Raw genomic sequence first — 23,352 nt, forward strand, 5'->3', positions numbered from 1 at the left:
AGAGGAGAAGTTCATCAGGAAATGTCCACCAACAAAGTCTGCAGACATTAGTAGGGCCAGGGGTCAAGGTCCATTGAACTTAAAAGCAGGGCCGAGTCCATGTCCAGAGAGAAAAAAGTCTTCATTTTCCAGGGATTGAGGGAGCTGAGATAAAGAGCTCAAGTAACCTCATTGGGAATTAACTTCCATAAATTAACCAAGCAAATATGAATATTTATCTAGATGATTAATAGGAGAGGAGAAACTAGCTTGAAGGAGAATAAAGAAAGGGAAATCCTGGAAGACTTTGCAAAATTAAACAACTTAAGTTCTTGTCCCTATATTCAGTGTATAATACACACATGCTTAATTTCTTTTACTCTGAAGTGAAATTAACTCTGGGCGAATTTGTGGGCGAGTGCCACAAATTCTAAGACTCTTTGTAAAGAACCAGCACAATCATAGAAAGGAAAGGTTAAAAATTCCAGGCTTTTGATTTTTGGAGCACATTCTATTTTACAATATTGGAGAATTAACATATAGTAGCAGTATAATACAAAAATGCAGCACCAAACTATTTAAAATTCATATAATGGGTAATACATCTTTGAAAATTGTTAAAAAAAAAAAGGCAATTTAGATTTTATTATAAAAATAATCAAAACTCTCATTTCTTCATCACTGTCATCAACTGTATAATATATAAGGGTACATTCACTTTACATTCCCAAAGTGGATTGTCATTTTTATTTTCTATGAAATATCTCCATATATGTAGGTATATGTTCACATGTTCACATTATGCCAGAAGGCAAGAGAAATCTTTATTTTATATATTTCACTTAAAATAACCCAAACACTAAAAATAGTGGGAACACTTGTGCTTAAAAATATATATTACAGAAGATTATTCATACAACGTATATATATTTGGGTAGCTCTTTCATTATTAATGTAATCTAATACCAACATACAATTTACAAATGCTGAGGTCTTGGTCTTATCTTCAAATAAATTAAGAGTTTAGATTCAATAAATACTATTCAAGAAATAATTGTAAAACATAGACTGCAGAACACCCAAAAGTTCGTAAGGAAGAATCAGGCATAAAGGAGTTTGAATGTATATAGGAAATTAAGGATTCCCTAGGCAAAAAGAGTGAACTGACAAGCTCCCTGAAATATTATAATTCTGAGTCCAGAGAAATGTGTTAATGAGGAAAAGAAGGCTCCGCCACCTCTTCAGGGCTCTGTTTCATTTGAATTTGGCATTAAAATGATGAACAACTGGAAAATTTCCCCATAAACAGAAGATAGGATCACTTCTCACAAGGAGGCAAGATGTGCATCCAGAAAGTCGATGTTTACTTTTCAGCACTTATATTTTTTCCTGATGATCAAAGGCATAACACCCAAAATTTCAAAAGGACCCCTGTGCCCATCTGATAAATCACACAACACTGGCTGGCAGGAAAATCCCCCACTCCTGAGCTAAGGAACTGGGCCAACATTCTAATCCCGTTGGCGTAAAAGGAAACCCCAAATATGATAACTGGAGGAAGAGGCTTCCTTACACACAGACTTGGTTATGGAAGTTGCTTTTTATATTTCATAAGAAATAAATGCTAAGTTTCTCAGTGGGGTTGGACCTATGTTTGTCTTATAAAAAATACTTCTACCTGACACTTTTATAGTTTATCTCCATTTTTAAACCATGTCATATATGATCTCAATTGCTTGTCTTACACACACACACAATCTGTGAGGAAGCTTGGATAGACATCCAAGTCCTCATTTCAAAGACCAGGAGAACTGATCTAACTTGTCCACACTCACACTAAAGAATGAGGAAGGACCTTTTGCAGAACTTAGCTCTACAGAAGGGTTACTTATTTTTAAGAAGAAGGGCTTGGAAATAGTTGTTTTCTGAAGAATGGTGTACACTTTGGAGGGGTTAAAAAAGAAAAGAAGAAAGCTGAGTTCAAAAGAAGAAAAGGAGAGACAAATGGTGCCACTTGGCAGTTAGTATTGTGAAATTTGAAACAAGTAATCAAAGTGCATTTTACATGTAGAATATAGAACTTTAAAAAAAATACTGAAATATTTCAGAACTCCAAATGGTCTCATTTTGGCATTGATAAATACATCTTTAAGGAGTTACTGAGGCAGACTTTGATGCACAAGCCGACCAAGAAATTTTTACATAAATTCAACAATTTCCAGGAAGACTGGTTTATAAGTTGGTAATTCTCCAACCATTTTCAGGATCATATCCCTTCTCCATCTCTCCTCCAGCACAATACAGTTAAATTAAAATATTTGTATATTTGACTCTTTGGGTAGTTTTCTAAGGTGTGTATTTTATAAAATATCATTAATGAATATTCTTTGTTGTTTGTTTAATGTATATTTTTGCTGTGTCCTTAGAACAATTAACTTTTTCTTTCTGGATCTAAGCTGAGAAGTGGTAGATTGCAATGAATTTAGAGCTTTTACAATTTTAAATTTAGATTCTACTTGGACAGATGCCATAGAAGAAAAAAATTTTTTCAAGACCATATTAAATTTAGAAAACTGTCATATTTCACATAACCTTAAGAAAATTCAGTGACTCTTATCTTGATAATTTCATAAAACAAGATTATACTAATTCCACTGAAAGGATCCCACTGCCTAAAATGGTAACATATGAACTGGAAGACTTCAGCTCAATGTGCTGTTTTACGACACTTTGAACTATTGATTCTTATATTTATCAATATATGTGTTTTAAAGAAAGAGTTGAGTTAAAAACGAGGCCACTGATGATACCATTGTATAACATAAAGCAAAAACTGTATGAATCCCTTTTTCCTCCTTGGGTGCCTCCTGTCATAGTCCACCTACCCTAACATTCATATTATAAATGCCCCATTGACAGCATCTCCCTGGCCTTCAACTGAACAAGTAACAGACCACAAAGTAATTAATGCTTTGGCAAGCAGGAAACTGGACAATTTTTTGAGCTCTTCTGAGGTAATGGAGTCTCTCATCTCATGTTCTAATGGCTAAGATAGAAGTCTAGAAAGCTGAACTAAGAGACAAATGGAGTCTTGGTCATTGGATTTAAACACTATTCTGAAAAGGATGGTTTATATGGTTATATAATTACCACATATCCTAAAGCCTTCTTCAGTGGAATTCTAATTGTTATGTGAAGAAATTAAAGACATTAGGGTTGCTGTGTGGTTAGGACAAGCCAGTTTCTCAAGGGCATTGTGTAACTCATGACAACTTGGATTTAATTCTCACATGTTTTCAAAAAAACTGTCATACAGTAGATGCTCAAGACATTTGATGACTGACTGAACGTTTAAGATCTGTGATTTAGCTCAGTGAGATTATAAGCAAAAACAAACGTTAAAAAACAACACCTAACCAATTGCAGGTTAATTATCACAAAAAGGCCAGATCATTTTCCCTTGTGTGTGGAATTTTAGACCCCTTCAAACTATGAGAGGATTAAGTTCAATTACTGAACATGGTGGTGAATACAATTCCATATTAACACTGTTTATCAGACACCTTCTTATTTCCATCATAATATTACTATAATGATATAATTGTAGGCTTTTGATCTATAAATAACTTTTCTGAAGACAAAGTAATCCATTCTCTCTGTTGTTCTTCAAGCTTTTCTGCCAAACATTTAATTAAGATAGGGTCCACTCGGGAGTCAAATTTATTAGCAAACCAATGTCCATCTTTCATAAGCCACCTTAATTCTGCTGCTCCATAGATACACACACTTCGAAGGTGAGATCCAGTACAACTGGGATAGAAAAGGCCTTCATGATAATTCCATTTGACAAGACGGGTCTTACTCTGTAGATCAGACACATCCTGGGCTGACCTGGAAATTTCCCCAGGTATTCCTGGTACCCGAATTAATGTAGCCCAAAAGTGTTCATCAGGCGAGTATGTATCTTTAGACCAGGCAAAAAAGTCTTTAACGAGGGAGTTGTTGAAAATATATTTAACAAATGCTCTACTTAAGACAAAATAAGCACTGCCAACAAATATCTCAATGTTATGGGGGGGTGCTTCCTTAGAGATGTTTGTCCTTATCGGTAGCTTCATATAGTCATAAGGCACCTGTCTGAGTTCATGGTGATAAGTGAATCTTTCCTTTTTGCTGTTAGTTGGTTTCACTGTCTCTAGCATATTTGCACCATCAAGTTTCTTCAACTCTGACACTAATTCAAAGTTTGATTTCAATGGAAAATCTTGCCCACACAGGTTAATAACATATTTCCATTCAACTGAAGATTTGAGAAGGTCTGACAAGCAATTTAAATCAGCCTGGAGTCTGGAAATGTGGGCATATTCCACAGCCTCTAATTTGGAAGCAATGAAAATATTGGAGAAGCACTTAGCCAAGTTGTTCATAGCAACTTTGAAGGTATCAGGTGACTTGTGGTCATAATGGATGCAGTAAATATTGTGACGGCTATATATAGCATGGATTAGTCTTTCAACCATAATTGCATCTTTGTGAACGACCAAAGAATAGGCTATTGGGAATCTTTTCTCCTCCCATGAAACAAGCTTTTGATGGTACCTCCTTATGGTCTGATAAATCTCACAGTCACTGGTAATTGCCACAACATCTTCATCATCCAAGTCAATGATGTCTCTTTTTCTTATTTCCAGACTCTTGCCAATTTCCAAAGGCTCCTGTTCATAGACACCTGAACAATTAACTTCATACTGGAGTTCATCCTTAACATGGGTGTATCTGTTTTTTACAAAAGGTGAAGTACTTAAGTAGTATTCAACCAAGTAAATGCCTCTCTGAGGGAAGAGGAGTCTTCTCACATTTAGAAGTTTTAACAAGGAGAACAGCCATAGAGTTAAAAATAGGATGAAAACTTTCTGCTGTAGAGGGTATTTTAAACAACATTTGAATCTCTTCATTCTGCAAGAAGAGAAAGGAATAATTCAGTTGAAATATTAAGAGAAAATCAGTTCAGTTCAACCAAAATTCACTGGGTGCCTACAATGTACCAGGCAGAAGCTGGGCTCAAAGATGAATAAAGTAAGGTTCTACAACCCTTTAAAGAACCCAGAAATAAGGACATGGATATATTAGTAAGTAGAATAACAGTATTTTACTGCGTTAACCATACCCAATTTTGAGACCTTGTTTACCAAACAGAATGAAAAAAATAATGTAAACTCCTAAAATATAGCTACTCTGTAACTTATATCATCTCCATTTCAGCTTAGCATATTTGGGGAGGGATTTCTCTGGTTTGGGCAGAGGATTTAGATGTCCTCAAGAGATGCAAATGGCCCACTTGAGGTGAAAAGGCATCTTCTTTTTTTTTCCCCCTTTCTGGAAAATAATTAATATATTACTATATACTACTGTCCATAGTTTGATTTGGTTGTATTTTTGCCTGATATTAACATCTTGTAACATTGACATACACTTGTTCAGTTTCAAAGAAAAGCAGTAGTACATGCAATATCACCTATATTTATATTTCACATGAGGTTTCACTATGCCATACAGTCCCATGGTACATTTTTAGCTTTCCTTCTAGTAATATACATGACCTTAGACTAAAAGAACATCTTGATCCTACCATTAGTTACTGACTAGACATAGGCCTAAAGTCAGATGGGGAAAACTCTAACTCCCACCTTCAGAAACAAGAGGAGCAGGCAGACACCCAAACGAGCTATAACATGAGACTGTCAATGTTTGTATAGATTGTAAAAATTTGGCCAAGTTGAATATGCAAAACCTGCACATTTCCCCTTAAAAATTTTTGTTGTTGTTGTTAGACCCAATCTCTTCATAGGGATTAGCATTTTAACTGTTAAAATGAAAAGGGCCTGACTGGCATTGTGAATAGGCAGGGATGTTAAACAGACTTGGGGGGCGCAATTTGGCAACAACTGTCAGCTTAAAATGTATACCCACCCTGAAAAACCTCCCCAAAGACATGCATGAGGAGGTTCCCTGCAGTTATTTGTTCAGGCTAAAAACTGAAAGCAACTAAAATGTCCTGCAACTGGGACTGATTAAATGATATCCAAACTATGTGAAAAGCCTTGAGATAAATCTGAATGTACTGATGTGGAACAATCTCCAAGATAGATTGTGAAATTAAAAAAGCAAAATGCAAAATTGTGTGTATAGTATGCTCACATGTTTCAAAAAAGGGCAATATATACCACACGTTTCTACATGCATAGAGCAAACTCTTTCTGAAGGGACCAGATAATACATACTTTTGTCTTTGCGGGCCATACTGTCTGTCATAAGTACTCAACTCTGCCTCTGCTGTTGGAGTGGGAAAGCAGCCATAGACAGAAGGTTAACAAATGGGCATGGAAGTGTTCCAATAAAATGTTATTTACAACAACAGGCAGCTGGCCAGATTTGGCTCACAGGCTGTAACTTGCAGCCCTCTGGCTAGAGTATGTCCAGAAGGATATTGCACATACAGTATATTCATGACAGGAGTTACTTTTGAGGGGGTGCAGGATGGAGAAGACAGAGTACTACGGGTCTGGGTAGGAGGGAGATTTACTTATCACTGAATATCCTTTTCTACTATCTGAATTTTTAAAAATTGTTTATATCACTTTTTCAGATTAAAAAAGTAAATCAGGGAGAGGGCATAGATGCGTAATTTTGGGGGTAGCAGAAAAGAGGTGGGTGGAGTCCAGGCAGTACTACCTCAAGGCTCCACAGCTGCTAAGGTACCCATGTGCAATTTCCCAACTCATCTCAATAAACCTTAAATGAGGACGTAATGATTATGTCTAATTTCATTAGAGAAAAATATTTAAAAATTGGGAAGAAATTAATTTTTGTAGATTATTTCTATACAGATCAATCAAAAAAGTTCTCTCCTAGGAATGACAAACACCTTCCTCATTCCCCTCCAGCTGAATCGCTGTCAGATGTAAAAGAGCTACGGCTTTGTGACAGTGAACTGTGCTCTGCAAATCTGTGACCTCTTCAGCCACCTCTCCTCTGGTTTGCTCCGGGGCCTTCTCAGCTCACTGACTTCCTCTTGCACACACTCCCTCACTGTGGATTTCAACTTCCACCTGTATTAGTTGCCAACATCTTAATCTCTGGCCCTCTCCTCCTGTCTGTTTCAGATGTGAACATCAGTGATTTGAGGCACCTGGATATCCTGCATGCACTCACCCTCCGTGAGTCCAGAACTGAACTTGATACCCTCTCCCCAAACTTGCTCCTCCTCCAGTGTTTCCTGCCTCAGTTATGGCAAAGACCATCCACCCAGTGATCCAAGCTTGAGACCTGAGAGTCACCCGACTCTTCATTTCCAGATCACCTCATAAATATTCCTCGAATCTGTCCTTTCTTCTCCATCAGCACTGCCAGGTTCAGACATTTTGCTGAATCAGTACCAAGGTCAAGGAAATCCTAATCAGGCTCAAACTTCTGGTCCCTTGTCAGGTCCCAACCCACTGCTACTCCAAAGCACACTGAATACAGTTCCATCCACTCACGCCCAAGGCCAATATCCCTGCCAGTTGTTACAAAGCTGTGGGAAAACTCACCCCCATGCACAAGGCGAAACAGCACTCCAGCAGCCTGAGCACACATTAGAATTAGATGCTGTGATGAAATAAGGCTTAGAAAAATTAATCAATCCCAAATAAATTTAATGATATATATATATAGCCATTGTCCTAATTCATAATTAGGCATAAATAGGAAGCAGCTTATATACATGGCTAGAGTTAGAGTATGTCTTATCCAAAGTAAATTTTTGCTTTGCTTTTCTCACTATGGAATCGCTGATTCATGTCAGGTAACAGTTCCGGGATACCACAGTGGGAAAATGGAAAGACCACACTTCTAAAGAGCTTCACGAAGTCTTCCAGAGTTGTTAGATCGTGAATGATATACCATTAATTATCTTCACGTATATTTAAAAAGATAAAGGCCTTTGCCTGGATCCACCTCCCTTTTCCTGGACTCCTCGGCAAGGGTCCCCACCCACACTTACCCTTCCCGTCCTGAGAAAGCCTGGAGCACACACATTTCCTGCCTCCACGCCCGGTGCCTGGAGAGGCAGAGTGGAGCGCCAAGGCTGCCCGCACTCTGGGCCTTAGGGCGCCCGGGAACAGGCAGGTGGAGGCACGCTATGAGAAATCCTGGGGAAAATGGCTCTGGGTCCCCAGGTCTGAGCTTCACTGGGCAGGGATGAGAATTGATTTTAAAGGAAAAAGGAGGTGGGGGAGCTGAGGCAGTTCAGGCAACTTGCTTTTTCTTCTACTTGGAGCATGTTTAACTGGGAGAGCGTGTCTATTTTCAGGACAACCTTTACTATCAGGGGAAAAGAACATCCCTCCCACACCAAAATAAAACTCATCGCCTCCTTACCCAGACGAGGAACTCCTTTAACTGAAAATCATTCCTTTCCCAAAGTTAGAAATAAGATGTGATGGTGCAAAATCCTTTGGTGTGAGTTTTTGTCCAATCCAAAAGGGAGCTGCTGGCTTCTTCCCAGCTGTGGTGAGAAGTCAGCCGGTTAACCTGGGCTCTCATGGAGAGGGCAAAGTCGTTAGGGTATTAGGAAAGACCAAAGTTCTCCAAGCTGGGCTCCACTGCCCTCCAGACGGAATCTCTGCGGCTCCTGGGAGCCTGTGTGACACCCACAAGCCTCTCATGGCCAGGTCTGCTTAGGGAGCAGAGGCAGCACAATCCCAGAGGTGCAGGGGAGAGGAGGTGGGTTGGGGTGGGATGGAAGGGAGGAGGAACGGACCTCTGGCAGCCGACATGGAAGCACTGTCTCTCTTTCCTGCCTCCTGCAGCCCAGGGTGTGCAAACCTCAGGGGCCCTGGTATGGGAGGGGGGCTCACGCTCCTGATGACTGACCAGAGTCTGCTTGGCTACGCCTGGCAGTCATGGGGCGACATGGTTCCCAGGAAACCAGGGCAGCACTGCCACCTTCTCCAAACACCCACCCCTGATCTTTCCCTCTTAAAGGCTTGTGGGCAAAAAGCAGGCAGGTGTTTTACTGCCAGAAAGTAGTCTTACAATTAAATTACTAGTGGGCAGGGAAATACACATGGGAGAAGGGTATTTCCCCGTCCACCTGCCCAGATGATAAGAAGTCCGACCTGTGTTAAGGAGTTTATTACCACAGAGGCACAAATTCCTAGTAATTATTAGAGAACTGAAAAAGAAAATGAGGGCAAGGTTTGACCATTGTAGTGCATGTGAAATAAGGTCTTTTGGATAATTAAAAAACCTCCACCTCCTCCCCCAACTTTTTCCCAATTCTCTTAGCCATTGTTTACAGGATTACAGGAAGCAACAGTAGCTCAGAGCAACCCTACAGCTAAGTGGGTATAATTGCATTTAGGGATAAATGGCTAAAACCATTAGCAGCTCTTTACCTAAACATTCTTAAATCAGCAATTTTATAACCCCTAGCTGCAGTGAGGACTCAGGGAAGGCCTGTATGTGAAGGGGCTTCACCCCACAAAAGGGGCTCAGGTGCCTTTTCTTTTCCCTATGCCCAACTTGCCTGGATCCAAATCTTGGATATTTTCCAGTACACTATGTAGGACTTGCTGCTTACTTTTTTTCAATAAAAGTATCCACTAGAAATTTTATTCAGACAATATTAAGGAAGTGACTGACCTTTATTTTTCTGGCCAGAGTAGGAAGTGGCAGTGTCATAATGATATAGGCTATGGGTGGGGCTGTTCATCTCTTCACAGATAACCTGAACTGTGTGTGTCTGATGGTGAGAGCTGCAGCCCTGCCCTTCGTAACCATGACAACCACTCCAGTCCCAGAAAAACAATTAAGCAATGTAAACTCTATAAACTTTAAATATTCAGGAAGGATGCAAATCAAATGTGTTAAAAGCTTCATGGAATGTATGAAGTTCATGCTAAAAGCTTACCTAGAATGTGGGGGATAGATGTTAATTCAAACTTACTGAGCACTGAAACAAAGAACCATTTAACTTTTCCTCTGTGTAAAAAGAACTCAAAACTCTTATCTGGGGTATGAGTTTTGGATGAGACGCTCCTGAGTCCACCCGGTTGTAAATAAATTCATTTTTTTCCTTCCCAAAATTATTACTGAGTCCTGGCCTTTCCATATGCAATGATTGAACCTCTCTCAACAACAAGAAGGACAAAGCTGCTGTGAACTTGAGCTAAGACCTTGCTTTTTGTCCTTTCCCACAAAAGCTGAGGTTCTGAGAAGGGAGTGGGGTAGGGTGTAAGCTACACATAGTGCCCCAACTACATGAACCCTGGCCAAACAACAGGGGCTTCAGCTCGGGAATGGCCTGTCTAGCACCTGGACTCTGGATAAGTCCTTAAACCTCTCCACAGCTCTTATTCTTATCAGTAAAACGATGCTAATAGTAGTAATTAACTTGAAGGTATATTGTGGATAAAATGAGGTGATGTCTGCAAAGTGTTTCAGCCCATCTCCAGATCATAAATGTCTGATAAATGTTAGCTGTAGCATCATCTACATCATCACCATATCATCAAGACACCCTATAGATGACAGTAAACACTTCTTTAAGATACCTGCCCAGATCTACAGCTTGTCATATTTTCCAATCTACATCCTCTTTTCCCTAAAAATTGCAAAATAAATGCAATATTTTAGAATTAGTTCCTGAATGCCTCTATTTAATGCTCTCTGTTAATTTAATCATATTATTATTACTATAGAATCAGTCAGTGCTCTGGACACTATTCTAAGTACTCTGTTGTTAACTCAATTTCCTCATCAGATCAATGAGTTACATGGGGATTAAGTAATTGCCCAGGCATGTCTTATCCTGCAGTATGCTCACAATATGTGTCTGAGATTGTGTACTCTTTTCTTGTTTCTTAATGCTCTTCACTCACTTGGCTACTCTATGGCATGTCCTTAAATTCTTCTTTGCGATAGAAGCCAAGAACTTAGAAGCCTAGACCCAGAGCATTCTGCTAACATATTTGGCAAGACAAAGAGAATCAACACCTTCCAGAACAAGGTATTAATCGTGCAGGGATTTCACCCAGTTCCAACCATGATGCTGGACCAGTCTTCCCTCAGCCTTAATAGAATAGCCAGAGGGTTTTACACTCTGTCAGGCAGGGCCTACTCTCCCTAACCAGTAGGTAGCAGCTACAGAAGAATGACCATCGCCTTCAGCTCCCCTTAAGAATAACGGTGTAAACTCTCTGAGGGGGAAGTTGAGGCTAGTTAGCGTAGGGAAGATGAAGGAAGATGTTGTGTCACAGCTGAGACCTCGTAGACAACATGGCTTTGAGACCCTGCCCAGAAATCTCCTGAGGGGAAGGCCGCTACTTAAAGAACAAAGGCAGAAATACCCCATAAGACCCTGGTCATAAGGTCCCATTTGTGGGAAGCCCCAGATATCTTCAAACAAAAGTCCTCTCCACTGGCCCTCTGAGAGCTACCAGGTGGGGCAACCAATCAGAACAGCAAACAGCTGGGATCCCTCCCCAACATTAGGAAAGGAGAGGAGTAAACGTCTTAAAAATGCCTAACCTGGGGCCCCACTCACATGTCTCACCCTGCAGCATACCCACAATCTATGTCTCAGATGTTCAGATGTGTACTCTTTTCTTGTTTCTTAATAAACTCTTTACTCCCTTGCCTCCCCTCCTCACCCCAGACTCTTGCTCCAGAGATGTGCTCCAGACTCTTGCTCCAGAGATGTGCTCTTTCCTGTCTCTGCAATATAAAGGGAAAAAAACCAAAAAACTATATTCCATAACAGTTTTAGTCCTTGACTAAATTTTCTTATTACTATAACTTATTTAACTGTCCTAAAGCAGGAGCAGAAATTATCACCAAAACATGTTTGAAGTCAAGACACCTTCCACCCAGTTTAAGAGATTATTTACTTGGAGAACAAAACAGGAGGAGTTCCAGATAATGATTTCCTTTCCTCTCCAGCAGTCAGCATATGGAGCAATCAATGTGCTAATGAAGAGATTAGTCAATCTTCCAGTCAATGGAACTGATTAAAGGAAAAGAAAGCAAGCTCATTGTAGGGAATTCTGCCTTTAGTCATCTTATCTCATATCTGTCACAAATTAATTACTCATTCAGTTGTTCCTGTAGTTGTCAGTGACATGATTTGGGTTTTCTGAGAATTGCTAGTTATTTTAGATAACTTTCTGGGTGAAAGAGAATGTGGAGAACATTTCTTCTGTGTTATGTTTAAGTTCTTAAACTTTATTCCAGTTTAAAAAATAAGATTTGAAGAGTTTGCTGATTTAGAAATTTTACAAAGAAGAGTTGTCATTTAAGTACACTAATATAAAGATAAGCTCAGTAAAATAAAAGTTTAAAAAATCCTGATCTAGTTGAATTAGCTAATGAATAAGCCACGGCAGCTCCTTGATTCCATCAAACCTCTCATCCTTTCTCTACGTGAAAAACTCATCACAAACCCAGAGAATGTTTTTGAGTAAGACCATGAAGTGGGAGGATGACTCAGCCAAGATGCATTGATTCCACACCCCAGAAGCACCTTGGGAATCCTGCAAAGGAGCAGAAAAACAAGCTTCTTGCCCAGATGACCTCTATTCTCATTGTTCTAGAGGGAAGCTAGCAAGGACAAAGATTATCAGACTGTGAGCGTTTTTCATGCAAAAGACAAGAAGAGTGTTTCATTTCCCAACTCCTATAGCAAATACCATACAAGGTGTGGGTTTAACCAGGGCTCATGCTTTCAGAGACTAGAAGATTTGCCTCCTCTGTGGGTATCTTCTCGCTGGTCAGCAATCTCTGGAGTTCCTTGGCTTTTCCATCACACGTCAAAGCACAAAGTGGTGTTTTCTCCTTTCTCTTCTGGGTTCCATTGACTTAAAAGCTTCTGGCTACTCCCTGTGGCTTCTCTCTCCATGACCGATTTCCTTTGCTTATAAGGACTTCAGCCATATTGGATTAAGGCACAACCTCATTCAATTTGGCCACAGCTTTACTAATAACATCTTCAAATGTTCACCCCACAGGACCAGGGTTTGGAACCTAAACATGCTTTTGTGGGGGGCTTGATTTAATCCCCATCAGATGGCACAGTTGGGTCAGTAATGCAATACAAATTGGGGACAAGCAGTCCTCAATAACAGATTTAAGTCTCTAAAGGAAAAGTAAAAAGTTTTCCTTCCTCTGTTTATGAAAGTAAACATTTTCTTTCTTTTTTTCATCAGAAAAGTCTAAAATGGAAAATAAAGCTTGCCAGTGTTCTGCCACCTATGTTCAGTGGACACTATGTCCTTCCAAACTGTTTTCTACAAACACACTTATTTTTTTGGCTTGAGTTTTAACAAAGATCTCAATGTATAGGTACTGGCTTATAGTTTCTTTTATTTCCTAATATACTGTGAACCAGTGAGTGCTATTCTAAATTGGGTCTACAGATTGTTAGAAAGTAAACAATTTCTCACTGAGAGGTATATAGGAAATACAAAAATATAAACATACTTTTATAGGAAAAACATTTAAATAATAGAAATAGTTTTCTAAGACTTTCTACCAATGTTTAATTAATTAACCCATAATTCCTTGAAGAAGCCTAGCACCAAAATTCTAAAACTGAAAGGAGCTTAATGGTGATTGAGTAAAAAGTCTTTTTTATCTAAATAAGGAAACTGAAGCCTATCAACAATTTAACATTTCATTCCTGAGATGCCAGGAACACAATCCCCCCACTACATACAGGTTTCACATCCACATTGCTACCCCTTCAAAGGAGTGGACAGAGGAGTCCTATTCTCCCTCCCCCAGTATGGGCCCCCAATGATTGCATCCAGACCAGGCTGGCCCTACTCCCTCCACTGGGACTGCTCTGGCCAAAGTCAACAAAAACCTTCATCTGCCAGATTCGGTGGGCACAGATCTGTTCCTTCCTAATTGCCTGTCTCTCAGCAACAGTCTCCGACTTTACCTTTCTTTCCTTATGGAAACCCTACCCACAACCCCACCCAGCCCTCAGAACCTTGCTCTCTCCAGTTTCTTCCCCCCTTTGGCCATCCTCATTTCTCTTTGGCTGTTGGTTCCTCCTGGATCCTCCTCTGCTCCACTCTCTCCTGAGCATCTTGACAAGCCCATCTGAGCAGCACTCTTGATTTTATCAGCAAACTGGTTTCTACCAAATATTCCTCATGACAATAATTGACACCATCATTCTCTCAATTGCTTGCATCAGAAACCCAGATTCATTTATATGTTCCTCTTGCCATCCCTGCACATCACTAACTACTATCATCACAACAGCCAACTTGTGAGCACATGGCCAGGCTCTATGCTCAGAGCCATTATTAATTGCATTATCTTATCCTGTTCAGTAGGTAGGCAGGGCCCAACTCTCCCACAAAAACAACAGAGGGCCAAAAGCTGTTCGAGGGGCCTGCTTTGGTGGTAAGCAACCAGGTGCTGCACACCTCCAGGAGGGCGAGGGAAAGAGAGACGAAGAACCTGAAACAACAAACATGAGTTATAAATCCCTAGGTCAGTTGGGAAGAGTTCCCATTCCCCACCCTCGAGGCATGAAGTCTGGATAAAACGCCTGGCTCACTGCAGCCAATGGAAAGGGGAACAGACACCGTCCTCCCTGTCAGCTGTTACAAGGGAAGACAGAGGGTGTGTTGGAGGGCTTCTCTTTAGTGAATTTGGCCAGCAAAGCCCTCTTTAAATCTTGGCTCTGGACAGATCAGACACACGGGAGAGCAGAGGTTGAAAGAAACACTTCCATGGAAAGGTTCAACGATGAGTGTCATCTGCTGGCTATCCAGTAATTGTAAAGGGAAAAGCTATTTTTAGGTCTCTCTGTAGCCCTGCCCCTGGGTGAAAATCTGCTCCCCATTAGTGAGTCCCTGGCCTGATTTTGATAATTTAAGATGGGCAGTTTGAAAGACTTATGTATGATAAGTTGAACCAAAAATCAAAGAAGATCTGTGGGGAAAAAAAGCAAGAAAGAGAAATTGACCATAGAATAAATTCACCAACATATTCAGATGCCCAGATATTAGCAAAAAAATTACTAGCTGTGATGGTTAGACTATTATGTCAACTCAACCAGGTAACTGTGCCTAGTTGTTTGGTCAAGCAAGCACTGGGCTAACTGTAAAACAAGGGCATTTATGGACTTTAGTCACCATTGAGTTTACTGCAGTGGTAAATCATAGATAGCTGATTACAATTATATCAATCAGGACAACTGACATCAGCAAAGAGTGGACGCTTTACCAATCAGTTGAATATCTTAAAAGGGGAAGTGATTCCAGCATAGAGTGAGAATTTCCCAGCTCATCTTTGGACAGCCAACGTCTCCCAGAACTCGTCAAGAACCTTCACTGGACTTTCATTGGAGTCCCTGGTTGCAGCCTCCTGCAGAACCTGGACTTATGCATCCCCACGGCTGTGTGAGAGACTCTTATAGAATCACATAATATTGACAGATATCTCTTGCTGATTCTGTTTCCCTAGAGAACCCTGACTAATACAGCTTGGTACTGGGAGTAGTTCTTGAGGAACAGAGTCTTAAACATGGGGTGTCTGAGGTGGTTCTGGGAGTTTTGCAATTGACTCTCAACTCTAATTAGACTCAAGGGTACTGAAGACTCCCTTTCTAATAACAAAGAGGCTGCTAACAGTCCATGGCATGAGTTGGCAATCGAGATACACAAAATACCATCACTGGATTCCCCTACTTCCACACTTATAAGAAGCAAGGATCTAGGTGAGAGTGTTTTCAATATCTTAACCAAGTTTCGTGGAGTCAAATGGTATAATGATGTTGGCTGGTTCCTCTTAGATACTCTGGATACTGTTACAAAAGAAAGAGATGAGTAAAAGGCTTCAAATTTGAAACTTAAACACCACATGAATGATGTGAAAGTTTCTGTGTGTGCTCTGAAAGAAAATCTTGTCCCCTGTAGCCACAGGCTTGAAATATCTGAGAACCAAACTCAGACTCACATTGTATGAGCAGCTGAGTTACAAACGAAACTAAAATCTCAACCCCACAGGGTTTCTGCAGTTAAAATGAAGGCATTGATTGGAAAAGAGTGGAATCCAGAGAATTGGGATGGGGACATACGGGATGATGATAATATTGGTGGAGACATTGGAACCATGAATTCTGCTGAGACTTTACCAGATAAGACTGTGATGGCCTGCCCTGTTCATACCACACCTTGTCAACCTTCTATTATCTAGCCTCCAGCTTGCCCTAGGAAGTCTGAAACAACTTCCAGCCCTGAGATGGGTACCAGCCAAACTGAAGTCTGCCCTGCCCACCTCCAGCCTGCCAGGGAGTCTGGACCTCCTCCCAGCCCTGAGACACATACCAGCCAAACTCCAGCATGCACTGCTAAGCCTTTAGTCTGCCCTGAGGAAACTGCCTTCCGACACCTGCCTAAAGAAATTAATCCTGTCTCACCAGAAAAAAAAGCAAGGGAATGCCCTGAGGTCCGTAGCTTGCAAGGCATTTCTAATTCTTCTCCTTACCCACTCCCACCACTTGTCTTTGAGACTTATTACTGGACTAAAATCACAAGCCCCCAAAGGTGAAATAAAAAGTGTGACCCAAGAGAAAGAAAGGTATACTCAGAAAGAACTGCATGAGTTTCCCAACTTATATAGACATAAATCAGGGGAATATGTGTGGGAATGGATACTAACGGTATGGGATAATGGTGGAAGGAATATAAAGTTGGATTAGGCTGAATTTATTGATATGGGCCCACTGAGCAGAAATTCTGGATTCAATGCTGTAGCTCAAGGGGTTAGAAAGGGCTCTAACAGTTTGTTTCAGTGGCTGACTGAAACATGGGTCAAATGATGGCCTAGATGTCTGAGGTTGAGATGCCTGATTTTCCCTGGTATACAGAAGAAGAGGGAATTCAAAAGCTTAGGGAGATTGGAATGCTAGAATGGATTTACCATTTGAGAGCTGCCCACCTGCCCCAGGAATGTCCAGAGGTGACACCTTTAATCAGGACTGTGAGGAATACATTTGTGAGACTAACCATCTTTCCTAAAGAGCTCTGTGGGTGCTCTTCTCTGTAGTCCAGATATTACTATAGGGACAGCTGTGATGGAATTAGAATTCCTAAACATTATGGTGATGATTGGATGTCAGTCTGATGGAAGTCAAGTATGGGCAGTTAATCACCACAGTCAAAGTGGGTATGGCTACCACAATGGAAGGCAGATTCAAAAAAGCACTCAGAGTCATGTAGAGTTATGGCACTGGCTAATACATCATGGGGTATCTAGAAGTGAAATAGACAGGGAGTCTACTACATTTCTTTGGGATCTGTATAAAAAGAAAAGTTCTGGGCCGAGTGAACAAAACCCTAACTCAGATTACAGACACAGAGAATCACGGCCCCTTAATCAATTCCCAGACTTGAGACAGTTTACAGACCCAGAGCCCCTTGCAGGAGGAGAAGGCCAGGTCTCCTTGAAGAAGGTTCCTATTAAACTGCCCAAAATTTATACTGTTCATCTTCCTCCCACCTTTCCCCAAGAAGATCTACAGCCATTAACTAGAGTAACTATGCATTTGGTGTAGCAGTTTGATATAGTTATGAATTGCAAAAATAGATATTGGATTATGTTTGTAATCTGATCTGCATCCAGGCATGATTAAGTTATGATTAGGGCTTTGACTGGGCCTTGTATTTAGGGCAAGGGGTGGGGACTCATAGATAAAAGGCATGGTAAAGGACAGAGTTGAGGGTTTTTGATGTTGGGGATTTTGATGTTGGAGTTTGATGGTGAAGCCTTAAGCTGGAGCCCTGATGAGTAAGCTCACAGAGAGAAAGAGAAGCAAAACCCAGGAAGAGAGGAACCCTGAGCCCAGGAAGAAGCAAGCCTTGGGAAGAGAGGAACCCAGAACCCAGAGAGAAGCAAGACCCTGGAAGAGAGGAACCCAGGAAGCCTGAACCCTCACAGACATCAGCAGCCATCTTGCTCCAACTAGTGAAAATAGACTTTGGTGAGGGAAGTAACTTATGCTTTATGGCCTGGTATCTGTAACCTCCTACCCCAAATACATACCCTTTATAACCACCAGAAGACTTCTGGTATTTTGCATCAGTACCCCTTTAGCTGACTCATACAATTGGGGAAAAGGAAATGATCAGACATTTCAGGGATTATTAGACACTGGCTCAGAAGTGACATTAATTCTTGGAGACCCAAAATGTCACTGTGGTCCACCAGTCAGAGTAGGGGCTTATGGAGTTCAAGTGATTAATGGAGTTTGAGCTCAGGTCCATTTCACAGTTGGTCCAGTGGGTTCCTGAGTTTCCCCAATTGCAGAATGCACAATTGGAATAGACACACTCAGTAACTGGCAGAATTCCCATATTGAATCCCTGACTTGTGGAGTGAGGGTTATGTTTGGGAAGGCCAAGTGGAAGCCACTAGAACTGCCCCTACCTAGCAAAATAGTAAACCAAAAGCAATGCCGGATTCCAGGAGGGACTGCAGAAATTAGTGCCACCATCAAAGATTGGAAGGACGTAGGGGTGGGTGGTGATTCCCACCACGTCCCCAATCAACTCTCCTATTTGGCCTGTACAGAAAACAGATGGAACTTGGAGGGTGATAGTAATTATCGTAAACTTAACCAGGAGGTGACTCAAATTGCAGCTGCTGTCCCAGATGTGGTATCATTGTTTGAGAAAATAAACATGTCCCCTGGTACCTGGTATGCAGCTGTTGATTTGGCAAATGCTTTTTTCTCAATTGCTATTTGTGAGGACCACCAGAAACAGTTTGCTTTCAGCTGGCAAGGCCAGCAGTATACCTTCACTGTCCTGACTTAGGGATATATCAGCTCTCCAGCCCTGTGTCATAATATTGTCTGCAGGGATCTTGATCCTCTCTCCCTCCCACAAGACATCACAGTGGTCCATTATATTGATGATATCATGTTGATAGGACCAGGTAAGCAAGAAGTAGCAAAGACTGTAGACATATTAGTAAGGCATTTGCATGGGAGGATGGGAGATAAATCCAACTAAAATGCAAGGTCCTTTCACCCCAGTGAAATTTCTAGGTGTCCAATGGTGTGGGGCATGTTGAGATATCCCTTTTAAACTGAAGGATAAGCTGTTGCATCTGAGCCCTCCTACAACCAAAAAAGAGGCACAATGCTTAGTTGGTCTCTTTGGATTTTGGAGACAACACATTCCTCATTTGGGTGTGCTACTCAGGCCCATTTACCGGAAAAGCTGCTAGTTTTGATTGGGAACTGGAACAGGAAAAGGCTCTGTGTCAGGTCCAGACTGCTGTGCAAGCTGCACTACCACTTGGGCCATATGATACAGCAGATCCAATGGTGCTGGAAGTTTCAGTGGCAAAGAGAGATGCTGTCTGGAGCCTTTGGTAGGCCCCAATAGGAGAATCACAATGCAGACCCTTAGGATTTTGGAGCAAAGCCCTGCCATCCTCTGCAGATAACTACTCCCCTTTGAGAAACAGCTTTTGGCCTGCTATTGGGCCTTAGTTGAAACTGAACTCTTAACCATGGGCCATCAAGTTACCATGAGGCCTGAGTTGCCTAGCATGAGCTGGGTACTGTCTGACCCACCAAGCCATAAAGTTGGGCATGCACAGCAGCACTCCATAATTATGTGGAAGTGGTATATACGAGATAGGGCTCAAGCAGGTCCTGAAGGCATGAGTAAGTTACATGAGGAAGTAGTCCAAATGCCCATGGTCCCCACCCCTGCCATGTTACCTTCTCTTTCCCAGCCCACAGCTTTGGCCTCTTGGGGAGTCGCTTACAATCAGTTGACTGAGGAAGAAAAAACTCAGGCCTGGTTTACAGATGGTTCTGCATGATACACAGGTACCACCCGAAAGTGGACAGCTGCAGCACTGCAGCCCTCTTCTGGGACATCCCTGAAGGAAAGTGGTGAGGGCAAGTCCTCCAAGTGGGGAGAACTTTGAGCAGTACACCTAGTTGTTCATTTTGTTTGGAAGAAGAAGCGGCGTTTGTACACTGATTCATGGACTGTTGCCAATGGTTTGGCTGGATGGTCAGGAAATTGGAAGATACATGATTGGAAAATTGGTGACAAAGATGTCCGGGGAAGAGGTATGTGCACTGAACTTTCTGAGTGGGCAAAAAACATGAAAATATTTGTGTCCCACACTAATGCTCACCAGAGGGTGACTTCAGCAGAGAAAGATTTTAATAATCAAGTGGATAAGATGACCCGCTCTGTGGCTAATGCTCAGCTTCTTTCCCCAGCCACTCCTGTCATTGCCCAATGGGCTCATGAACAAAGTGACCATGGAGGTAGGGATGAGGTTAGGCGTGGGCTCAGCAAAATGGACTTCCCCTTACCAAGGCTGGCTTGGCTACAGCCCCTGCTGGGTGCCCAATCTGCCAACAGCAGAGATTCACACTCAGCCCCCCATATTGCAGCATTCCTTGAGGTGACCAGCCTGCTACCTGGTGGCAGGTTGAGTACATTAGGGGCACTTCCACCATGGAAGAGGCATTGGTTTGTTTTAACCAGAATAGACACATACTCTGGATATGAGTTTGCATTTCCTGCACATAATGCTTCTTCCAAAACTACCATCCATGGACTTATTGAATGTCTTGTCTACCGCCATGGCATTCCACACAGCATTGCTTTCGATCAAGGAGCCCATTTTACAGCAAATGATATGTGGGAATAGGCACATGCCCATGGAATTTACTGGTCTTACCATGTTCCCCATCACCCTGAAGCAGCTGGATTGATAGAATGGTGGAATGGCCTTTTTAAGATTCAATTACAGTGCCAACTAGGTGGCAATACCTTGCAGGGCTGGGGCAATGTTCTCCAGGAGGCTGTGTATACTCTAATACAGCATTCACTCTATGGTGCTCCTTCTCCCATAACCAGGGTCCATGGTTCCAGGAATCAAGGGGTGGAAATGGGAGTGGCACCACTCACTATTACTCCTAGTGACCCACTAGAAAAATTTTTGCTTCCTGTCCCTGCAACCTCAAACTCTGCTGGGTACAGGTTTTAGTCCCAAAAGAAGGAATGCTGTCACCAGGGAACACAGCAAAGATTCCATTGAACTGGACATTAAAACTGCCACCTGTCCTCTTTGGGCTCCTCTTACCTCTGAGTCAACAGTCAAAGAAGGGAATTACTGTACTGGCTGGGATGTTTGATCCTGACTATCAAGAAGAAATAGGTCTACATCGACATAGTGGGAGTAAAGGAGAGTGTGCCTGGAATACAGGAGATCCTCTCAGGCATCTCCTAGTACTGCCATGTCCTATGATTAAAGTCAATGGAAAATTGCAACAACCCAATCCAAGCAGGACTAACAAGGCCCAGAATCTTCAGGAATGAAAGTTTGGGTCACCCACCTACAAAGAACCATGGCCAGCTGAAGTGCTTGCTGAGGGTAATGGAAACACAGAATGGATAGTGGAAGAACATAGTGATAAATATTTATTTCGACCATGTGACCAGTTACAGAAACAAGGACTGTAATGGCCAAAAATCTTTCACCCTTGTTTCATCATGATGATTGTATATGTACATAAAATGAATTTCGTCGTCTTCTTCCCCAAACATTTCCCTTATCATATAACAAGCTGTATCAGTTTCATGTCATAATATTTGAGGATGTCAAGTTTGAGAGTGAATATTACCCAAGAACTTGCATCCTATTCTGTATGGAATTAATGCATTTTCCATTGTACACAGGAGAGTTGGACATTGTTAGGTGGAAATATATATATATGCATGTCTGTTATTGTTTTTACTTAGAGACTAAGTATTAGTTAAGGTAATGTGTATGGTTGCTGAGTTGGCAAGGGGTGGACTGTGATGGTTAGGCTATTGTGTCAACTTGGCCAGGTAATTGTGTCCAGTTGTTTGGTCAAGCAAGCACTGGGTAATTGTAATACAAGGGCATTTATGAACTTTAGGCACCGTTCACTTTATTGCAGTAGTAAATCATAGATAGCTGATTACAACTGCATAAATCAGGGAGATTGCCATCAGCAATGAGTGACACTTTATCCAACCAGTTGAATGCCTTAAAATGGGAAGTGATTCCAGCATTGAGTGAGAATTTCCCAGCTTGTCTTTGGACAGCCAATATCTCCCAGAATTCATCAAGAACCTTCACTGGACTCTCATTGGAGCCCCTGGTTGCAGCCTGCCTGTGGAACCTGGACTTGTGCATCCCCATGGCACTGTGAGAGACTCTTATAAAATCGCATACTATTGACAGATATCTCTTGACTCTATTTCCCTAGAGAATCCTGACTAATACACTAGCTATAGTAAGAAACAGGAAAAGATGATCCATCCAAAGGAAGAAACAAAATATCCAGATGAAATAAAGGATTTAAGACAACTGATCAATAACATTCACACAAATCTCCTAAATCAATTCAAACAATTGAAGGAAAATATAACTAAAGAGATTAATGATATTTAGAAGACACTGGGTGAGCATAAAGAACAATTCAAAATTCTGCAAATAAAAGAAACAAAGATTATGGGAATGAAAGACACAATAGATGAGATTGAAAATAAATTAGAGGCACATAACAGCAGATTTAAGTTGATGGAAGACAGAATTAGCATGTTGAGGATGGAACATCTGAACTGGAAAAGAAAATAACAGAGGGAAAAGAATGGAAGAAATGGAACAAGGTGTCAGGGAATTGAATGACAATGAAAAATGCATAAACATATGCTTTATTGGTGTCCCAGGAGGCAGAGAGAATGGAAGAGGGGCAGGCAGAAAGAATATTTGAGGAAATAATGACTGAAAAGTTCCCAACCCTTATGAAAGAAATAAATATCAATATCCAAGCAGGGCAATGCTCTCCAAACAGAATAACCAAATAGACCTACTCTGAGACACCCACTATTCAGAATGACAAATTCAAGTGATAAAGAGAGGATTCTAAAAGTTCTAAGAGAAAAACAAAGTATCACATACAAGGCAACCTCAATAAGATTAAGTGCTGACCTTTCATGAGAAACCATGGAGGCAAGAAGAAAGTGGTATGATATATTTAAGTTACTGAAAGAGAAAAAATGCCAGCCAATAATTTCATATTCAGCAAAACTGGATATGGAAATGAGGGTGAGTTTAAAGTCTTCACAGAAAAACAAAAACTGAGAGAATATGTTACAGAAAGACCAGAATTACAAGAGTTACTAAAGGGAGTGCTTCTCACTGAAAGGAAACAACAAGAGTGAATGACTTGGAGAAGAGTGTAGAAATGAAGATTACTAGGAAGGGTAAATTAAAGGTTAATAAGACAGACAATGGTAAGATATG

General features: G+C 41.2%; 1 protein-coding gene across 2 annotated transcripts in view; it reads right to left on the bottom strand.

Moving 5' to 3' along the window:
* Positions 1-469: 469 nt before the first annotated feature.
* The window catches only part of GCNT4 (glucosaminyl (N-acetyl) transferase 4), a 42,051-nt gene continuing 19,168 nt past the window's right edge, over positions 470-23,352 (bottom strand). For both annotated transcript variants that reach the window (XM_023587279.3, XM_004447090.5), the window contains exon 2: positions 470-4,935. In XM_023587279.3, coding sequence (XP_023443047.1) covers positions 3,567-4,934 — 1,368 coding nt within the window. In that variant the 5' untranslated portion in view covers position 4,935 and the 3' untranslated portion in view covers positions 470-3,566. The remainder of the gene's footprint in view (positions 4,936-23,352) is intronic.

This window comes from Dasypus novemcinctus, chromosome 2, assembly GCF_030445035.2.
Source record: "Dasypus novemcinctus isolate mDasNov1 chromosome 2, mDasNov1.1.hap2, whole genome shotgun sequence".
NCBI classification, from domain to species: Eukaryota; Metazoa; Chordata; class Mammalia; order Cingulata; family Dasypodidae; genus Dasypus; species Dasypus novemcinctus.